Raw genomic sequence first — 9,295 nt, forward strand, 5'->3', positions numbered from 1 at the left:
CATTCTGCACAGAGGCGACGATGATAAAGTTAAGAAGTCCACATCCGGGAATTGACGACGAACAATATAACTCGAATTTATATGTTGAAATAAACCTACCGTCTCTCTTGTGACTAATGAACAGAGAGGACACTCTCTCTCTCCCTCTCCCTCTCCCTCTCCCTCTCTCTCTCTCTCTCTCTGTCTCTGTCTCTCTCTCTCTCTCTCTGTCTCTCTCTATCTATCTATCTATATATCTATCTATATATCTATTTATGTATTTGTCTCTCTCTCTATCTATATATCTATATATGTATCTATCTATATATTTATCTATATATCTATCTATATATCTATATATCAATAGATATCTATATATATCCCGGATGTACGATGGCAACTGCATTACTTCCGTTGTGTTGTTTGTATTAGTACTATATTCGCTGCCTCTGCCTCTAGTCCTTTCCTCTAAAACTGTCCTTCACAGTTTGAAGCAGTTCTAGACGTTTGCAAAAATAATATTTTTGAATCTCTACGACCGTTACGTCGAGTCGTTTGGCTACGAGTGAGTGGCTATCGATCGTCTGGTCTCAGTAACTATGATGGTTGTCAGTTTGTCTCAGTCAACGACCGCTGATGGCAACTGCGCAAGCGCTCAAATGACGACGACGACGAAGACGACTTCGGCTCTTCGAACCCTGTCATTTCCAGATCCGGTACATGTAAGTGTCCTATTTGTGACAAAGTAGTCATCAATAGTTCTTCTCTTTGTCAACATATATATGTGGAACATACTAGACAGTCGTTCCAGATGCCAACTTTCTCGACGCTCACAAACGAAATGTCTGCTCTATGTGTGGCTTAGTACATTCTCGTCATTAGAAATACTGCCGTCGTACGCAAGGAGCAGAAAAGCCGAGATGCAGGAGTCTGATGGTCAAACCAAGTGAATCCAAGTGGTTTCCTAAAATGACTGCTTTGTCCCGTGGATTCCCTGAACCAGACAAGACTAATAGTACTTCTTGTTACTCCAGCTCATTTGACTCAAGTGATAATAATATTGCTAACGTAAAGAGTGAGGTAACCCGACGATTTATTGCATTTTCTTAAAATATCGCAAACTAAGTTGTCGTCATGTCTTCAAATTGAAATCAACTTTGTCAGATGATTTAGTATTGACTGGAATTCATGCAGCGGCTTCGCTTGTCTGCCCGGATGGTGATGAACATAGGATTTTTAAGCTTTCATGAGTGAAGCTGTTACTCTGCCAGTGTGTTCAATTGCTCTTGTTCCTTGATCTGTAAGACTGTTACTTGCCCAAGTACAGGCTATTGAACTCGAGCATGGATATTTGGATGGAATTTGGGGCTTTGTGAGATTTTTTATCCTTGCAAAATGCATTCTTAGAACACCCACTTGGGGTGGAAGGAAAAAGAAACATGTTGTTTCATCTTTGTTGTCTTCTCTTTTAAATCGTTGGCAAGAAGGTCAACTTGTCGATTTATGGAGGGAAGCCAGAAATGATGCAGTTCCTCGTATTTTTTGAAAGAACTCTACAAAGAAAAGAAACATCACTCGTTCTATCAATCTAGCATAGGAAGGTCGTTATGGTGATGATATACATGCTCTCACTTCCAAGGGTTGTGCCTCTCATCATGACAAAGATGCCCTTGATGAACTTAAACAACGTTATCTGAACATGGCCTCCCCCGTGTTTCTGACGACATGCCACCAAGTTTGGCATGCGATTCTACCTCATTTCTAAATGCTTTGAAGGCTTTTCCCAGAGGTACTAGCCCAGGGGGTTCAGAACTAAGAGCACAGCACTTGTTTGATGCAGTAGCCGGATCTGTAGCTCCAGCCTCGCAGACTTGTCTGGATCAACTTACAAAGTTCACGTGTTTAACACTTTCAGGAAGCATGATTTCTCTTATTGCTCCATGGCTTAACGGAGGACCCTCACTGCCTTATGCAAGAAGAATGGAGGTTACAGGCCAATTGCTGAATGGGAAGTTTTACGGCGTTTGGCAAGTCGTATAGTTTGTGCAGCTGCAATATCACGTTTACCAGATCTGTTTTTGCCATATGGACAAATTGGAGTGGGAATAAGGGGGGCATGGAAGATGCTATGCACACTTTACAAACTTTCATTGAAGAAAACGGTAACAACGGAAGATCTAAGTTGTGCGAAAGTTGACATGGCAAATGCATTTAATAATTGTGACCGTATTATATTTCTCAACCGTCTCCAAAAAGAAATGGCTGATCTAGTGCCGTGGGTACAATGGTTTATATACATCTGCAGGCGAACTCAGATTTGGTTCGCATCGTATATTGTCTACAGCAGGTAGCCTCGACACTAGGCCTCCCTTTGCTTGTGGTGGTCCGACCGCGCGAGGATAGTAACTGGACTGTATCACGTGATGTTCTCTCCGAAAAGCAAAGGGAGGCCTAGTAACTCATTATGTCACGTGAAAACTTAACTAATTATATCATTAGGAAAACCCACCCTTTGTCGGTTTGTTTCATATTGCTAAAGACTTGCAAAAAGAGATCAGGTGTGTTTTCGTTTACAGCAAGTATACCGTCATACCAAAAGTGTTGGAACGGAAAGGCGCGGAATACAGTCAGTAACTATACATGCTGGCCTTTGCGATACTGCTTACTGTTTAGCTGTACGCCTTTGTCTTAAAGTATGATCGCGCTTCCGGAATCGATCGAAAGCCATTGCGACTACGCGTGAAATTTCTACGTGGCTGATGTCAGCTTGAAGCTACTCCAGAAGCAATCGCTGCACGCAGCTAAAGTGATACCTTCACTCGCTGCGATGTAGGGAGAATACTGAAACTGTTTGCAACCTACCAACGCGCCCAAACGATATTCTTGGGTCGGTACACAATCTGTTGTAGCACACTAAATGACACTGTGAGGTGGGCGATTGTTTACTGATCTCCGCATGTCTCAGAGGTAATAATCAGGAAGTAACTCAAATGTGATTTACAGTCGACCAATCATCATTTGCAAAATAGATCAGGTGACAAGCTACCTTGTCACGTGACATAATGAGTTACTAGCCTCCCTTTGCTTTTCGGAGAGAACATCACGTGATACAGTCCCGTTGCTATCCTCGCGCGGTCGGACCACCAAAAGCAAAGGGAGGCCTAATTCGAGGCTATACAGCAGGACTTCAACAAGATGATTCACTATGTCCGTTTCTGTTTTCTTTGGTCATACTGGTACTCTTGGATCAGTGGCGTAGGAAGCGTAGCGGCTGGGGCGGCCATGGCCGCCCTCTTTTCAAAAAGTGGCTTTCCGCCAGCTGCTCATTGCCTGTAACTTCCGTTGTTAGTTGTGCCGATTAAATAAGTAATATATTTCAGCATAAATGCGAGCAAACTTAACGTGCGCTAGATTGCTCGCTGTACAGCGCACAGGCACGTCCGTTATACGTACGTGATCACCGTTATATCCACGTGGACAACCCGGACACGTGTAGATGTCGAGCGGCAACGCATGCGCACTCACTCCAGTTTTAGTAGGCGCGGTTTCTTTGGACTACAGTGAAAGGGTCAACTGGATAAGTGATAAGCAGAGCTGCAGGGCCTTAGGAGCTGCGGGTCGGTGCGACCAGAGGCTGCATGTGTGTACAACTAGGACCACACCTCCGTATGGTAGCGCACGCTAAGTGACCACGCCTTGTAACGCGCATTAGGCCGCACCACTTTTTAATTGCTTCCTACGCCACTGAGGATGATATTGGTCTCCTCTCAGTTTATTATTGAATCTATGATACATTGATGACGGAGCTCTTGTTGGCCTCGTCATGCGGTTTGCCAGTTATTGAACTCGAAGTTAAAGAAAGGCCCTTCATTTGATCTCAAGCTCAATTTAGACAAATGTGAAATATTTTGGCCAACAGGTGACCATATGTTCTCAGACTTTCCAACTGATAGACGTCGAATCTGTTTGATCGAAAGTGGAGGAGAACTTCTTGGTTCTCCAATAATTGGGTCTGACTACTTTTTTGATGAGTTTATTAGCAAACGTGTGAATAGTGCTCAAATGCGGAGTCGTTTACCTGATATCAGCAATTCACAAATTGAGTTCCATCCTCTTTGATCGTGTCTTGGTCTGTGCAAGATCAATCAGATTCTTCGAACTGTCCATCCTAACCGTACTATGTCTCGTTTGACTGCATTTGATGCAGGTCTTCGTCATTCTCTGGTAATATTGATACATGCTTCTTTACCTAATCATGGCAACAGGCAATTTTACGCATGCGTTTGGGAGGTCTTGGTTTCAGACTAGCAAAAACAACTGCACCTGCAGCATTATTTCCAGTTACAATTCTACCCAAAAAATTTCATTTTTGTTACTCCAACTATGTTTAGACATTTGGTACGACCTACTTTACAACCACAACAACATCTGATGCCTAAGTTTCTGGATACACACCTGGAGAAGATGAAGCTCACAGTCATTTTAGGAACCTTTTGTTGATTTTCATAAGAAGGTTACTACAGACTTGTCATCTACGTATCAGAAGTCTCTACAGTCAAAGATAGAGTGTTTTCATCTTCGCTAATCTCAAGAAATCTCACAGCCTTCTAGATAATGCTCGCCTAAACACCGTATCATCGATTCATGCCGCGCAGCCTGGTTGCGGGCAATTCTTAACCCAAATTTAGGCCTTGCCACGGCTTCACATGAATTTGTGATTGCAGTCAAACTCTAGTTGGGAATTCCTATCTTTCAAGATTTTCCTAAGGTTATACGTTGAATGTGTGGACATGCAATTGATTCATTTGAAGATTATCTCCTTCAGTGTAGTCACGGTTCTGTAGTGAACTGTACAGGTTCTACATACTGTACGCATGCTGCATGTTAGCTGCATAATTGATAACAATTGAGGAACGCCAGATTCATTTAGTAGTAACACGTTGAGTTCTGGACGTTACGTTGTCCTGTCTATCACGACGTCTCTCTCGGCCGCTTGATCATCATCCTCGCGTCTGCTAACGATATAGGCACACGACATTTGGTGACCCTGACGTGATACATGGCCGACGCAGACGCAAACGCAGCTGCAACTGCTCTCACCACTACTGCTGCTACAACTCTTGCCGCTGTGAGCGTGAAACTTCCTCCTTTTTGGCCTACCAACCCAGAAGTATGGTTTGCACAGGTGGAAGCACAATTTACCACCCGGAACATTACAGCTCAACGGACTAAATTCGACTATGTCATCACGTCTTTGAGCCCGGAGTTCGCAATGGAGGTGAGAGACCTTCTTCTGAAGCCGCCTACTGAGAATCCTTACGACATTCTCAAGGCCGAACTCATCAAACGTACTACTGCGTCAGAGCAACGGAAACTCCAGCAGCTAATCAGCGGGGAAGAGCTCGGCGATTGCAAACCTACGCAGCTACTCCGCCGCATGCAACAGCTGCTAGGTGACAAGCTCGGATCGTCGGCTGACACTGCCGGCTCCTTCCTTCGTGAGCTCTTTCTCCAACGGCTCCCCGCCAACGTCAGAGTTGTTCTTGCGTCTGCAGACACTACAATGGACATCAACAAACTCGCAGACATGGCAGACAAAATTATGGAGGTAGCTCCGCCCACTGTCTCAGCCCTGTCTAGCACCTGTTCTGATCATGATTCGGCATCTGAAGTCAAACAACTCCGCGAGGAGGTAACGCGTCTAGCTGACCTGGTCGCCTCTCTCACTGCACGATCCCGTCAACGGAATCCTTCTAGAGCCGGCCGTTCTCGCAGTCCAGCTCTCACACACTCTCGTACTTGTGACGCGCTCTGTTGGTATCATGCCAAATTTGGTAAAGCTGCCAAGAAGTGTAAGGATCCTTGCAGTTGGGGAAACTCCACAGCCAGCCGCTAATGGCGACGGGCGTTGCTGGCTCACCTCATAGTCGCCTCTTTTACGTCAGTGACAGTAACTCACACACACCATTTCTTGTGGATACAGGGTCCGAAGTTAGCGTCATACCTCCCTCTACTGCTGAGCGTAGGCGCACAACAGACAAACTCACACTCATGGCAGTGAACAACACTCCCATTCGCACATACGGCAAACGCTCCCTCTCTCTTAATCTTGGCCTCAGACGATCTCTACCTTGGATTTTCATCATCGCTGATGTACAGAAGCCAATCATCGGTGCTGACTTTCTTCGACACTTTGGATTGCTGGTCGACATGAAGCAACAGCAGCTGACTGATTCAACAACCCACTTACATGTGCAAGGCATCAGCTGTTCTGACACGTCTCCCAGCACTTCGGTCTATCAAAAGGACATCAACACTCCCTATCTTGCTCTGCTACGCGAGTTTTCAGTTCTCACACAGATCAGTTCTCCAACCGGTCCTGCTGTCCATGATGTCACCCACCACATCGAAACCACAGGACCTCCCGTCTCTGCTCGCCCTCGACGGTTGGCACAGGAGCGTCTTCGAGTAGCCAAGCACGAATTCAAGCACATGTTACAACTCGGGATCATACGCCCTTCGTCCAGCGCATGGTCCTCTCCCGTACACATGGTACCCAAGAAGACCGCCGGCGACTGGCGACCTTGTGACGACTACCGGGCCCTGAATCGGATCACCGTTCCCGACCGTTATCCGGTCCCTCACATCCACGATTTTTCTTCTACACTGCAGGGCGCCACAGCATTCTCCAAATTGGATCTTGTCAGGGCATACCATCAGATTCCCGTCGCCCCCGGCGATGTGCACAAAACTGCGGTCACCACTCCGTTCGGGTTATTCGAGTTTGTGCGAATGCCCTTCGGCCTACGGAATGCAGCACAGACTTTTCAACGCTTTATGGATCAAGTTCTTCGCGGTCTCTCATTTGCGTATGCGTACGTCGATGATGTCCTCGTCGCAAGTAGCACCGCTGATGAACACCTCCACCACTTACGGATCGTTTTCGAGCGACTCGCCACTCATGGGATCGTCATCAACCCCAGCAAGTGCCTCTTTGGTGTCAGAGAGGTCACTTTTCTCGGCCACCACATTGATCGACACGGTATCCGTCCTTTGAGCGACAAAGTTCAGACTGTTCGTACCTTCTCTCAACCACAATCTCCACGTCAATTGCGTCGATTCATTGGCTTAGTGACCTTTTATCACCGCTTTATCCCTCACTGTGCTACGTTGATGCAACCTCTTCATGTCCTTCTCACTTCATCTAGCACAAAGGCTCAGACAATAACCTGGAGTGACGCAGCTCTCACTGCATTCAACGACACAAAAGAGGCATTGGCCAATGCTACCCTCCTCTCATACCCCACCGCCGATGCCCCGACCTGTCTCATGACTGATGCGTCTGATACTGCAGTGGGAGCGGTCTTACAACAGTATAAGGACGACACGTGGCACCCCATTTCTTTCTTCTCTAGGAAGATGACCCCTACTGAGCAACGCTATAGTGCCTTCGACCGGGAATTGTTAGCCGTCTACCTAGCCATCCGACACTTCCGGCATTTCCTTGAGAGCCGACAGTTTCATGTGCTCACCGATCACAAACCTCTAACCTACGCTTTAGGCACTCGCCTCGATCGCCACTCGCCTCGACAAGCTCGTCAGCTTGATTATATCTCTCAATTCACCTCCAGCGTTCGTCACGTCCACGGACACGACAATGTTGTTGCTGACGCACTTTCCCGCATCGAATCTAATTCCTTGCTCTCAGGTCAACCGCCAGTCGTGGACTTTACTGTTATGGCTAAAGCACAATCTACGGATTCCAAGATTCCAGCACTCCAGTCGTCCCCGTCTCCTTCACTGGTCGTTGAAGCGATCCCCCTGCCTGACTCCCCGTGCCCACTCTACTGCGACACGCTACCGGACTTCAGAGCCCTCTGGTGCCCCGGGAATGGCGACGCACTGTGTTTCATTCTCTGCACGGACTTTCTCATCCTGGCATCCAAGCAACTCAGAAGCTTATTACATCTCGGTTTGCATGGCCTGGCATCAATGCTGATGTTCGCCGATGGACCCGCTCTTGTGTCCAGTGTCAACGTGCCAAGGTTCAGCGCCATTTCCGCTCTCCACCTTCTTCCTTTCCCGTCCCTGACGCTCGTTTTGACATCGTGCACATCGACCTGGTCGGGCCACTTCCGCCATCACGAGGATTCACGTATCTTCTCTCTTGTGTTGATCGCTTCACCCGATGGCCAGAAGTTATTCCCCTTACCAACTCGACGACCGACGTCGTTGCTCACGCTTTCCTCAGTGGATGGATATCTCGCTTTGGTGTCCCGTCCACTATTGTTACAGACCGTGGTCGGCAATTTGAATCACACTTGTGGAGCAACTTGATGACTCTACTCGGCTCTAAACGAGCTCGCACCACTGCTTACCACCCCCAAGCCAACGGTCTTGTTGAACGATTCCACCGCCAGCTGAAAGCCTCCTTGAAGGCTTACCATAACCCTAATGCCTGGATGGATGCTCTCCCACTGGTCCTCCTCGGTGTCCGCACCGCACTGAAAGCAGATATCTCGTCTACGGCAGCTGAGATGGTGTACGGCACAACTCTTCGACTACATGGAGAATTCTTTACTACCGCGCGCCCAACTCCTGTTGCTGACCCCACTGACTATATATCTCAACTCAAAGCCCACATGCAGGTCATCCGTCCCACCCCACCTCGTCCTACGTCCGCTCTACCACATAGTCCACTGAGTGATGACTTTGCGACTACCACTCACGTCTTCATCCGCCACGATGCTATACGCAAACCCGTCCAAGCTCCGTATGATGGACCTTACCCAATCGTCGACCGCACTGACAAACATTTCACCGTGGATAGGAACGGTCGCAAAGACACTGTGTCCATTGATCGCTTGAAGCCTGCTCATCTAGATTGTGACACCGTGACCTCCCCCAGCGAGTCTCCTGACCCACCTTCTACATCAGAATGCCGGCATACTCGCTCGGGACGACGAGTTCACTTTCCACGACGTCTTTCTTCATACGTGTCGTCGAACACTGGCAGGGGAGTAGTGTAGTGAACTGTACAGGTTCTACATACTGTACGCATGTTGCATGTTAGCTGTATGATTGATAACAATTGAGGAACGCCAGATTCCTTTAGTAGTAACACGTTGAGTTCTGGACGTCACGTTGTCCTGTCTATCACGACGTCTCTCTCGGCCGCTTGGTCATCATCCTCGCGTCTGCTAACGATATAGGCACACGACAGTTCTCTACGAGCCAGACGTCATAATGCTCTTCGAAACGTCACACGTTACTTCTTAATGATGCTGGTTCACGCCTTAGGAGGGTTGCAGTAGCA

At 47.5% G+C, this 9,295-nt stretch overlaps 2 protein-coding genes across 2 annotated transcripts; both read left to right on the forward strand.

Moving 5' to 3' along the window:
- The first annotated feature begins 5,038 nt into the window (after positions 1-5,038).
- LOC134184583 (uncharacterized) lies at positions 5,039-5,875 on the forward strand. The gene has a single exon (XM_062652352.1). The coding sequence runs from the start codon at positions 5,039-5,041 to the stop codon at positions 5,873-5,875; it is 837 nt and encodes a 278-aa protein (XP_062508336.1).
- Positions 5,876-8,441: 2,566 nt separating this feature from the next.
- Positions 8,442-9,008, forward strand: LOC134184776 (uncharacterized). The gene has a single exon (XM_062652555.1). The coding sequence runs from the start codon at positions 8,442-8,444 to the stop codon at positions 9,006-9,008; it is 567 nt and encodes a 188-aa protein (XP_062508539.1).
- The last annotated feature ends 287 nt before the right edge of the window (positions 9,009-9,295 follow it).

This window comes from Corticium candelabrum, chromosome 1, assembly GCF_963422355.1.
Source record: "Corticium candelabrum chromosome 1, ooCorCand1.1, whole genome shotgun sequence".
Lineage (NCBI taxonomy): Eukaryota > Metazoa > Porifera > Homoscleromorpha > Homosclerophorida > Plakinidae > Corticium > Corticium candelabrum.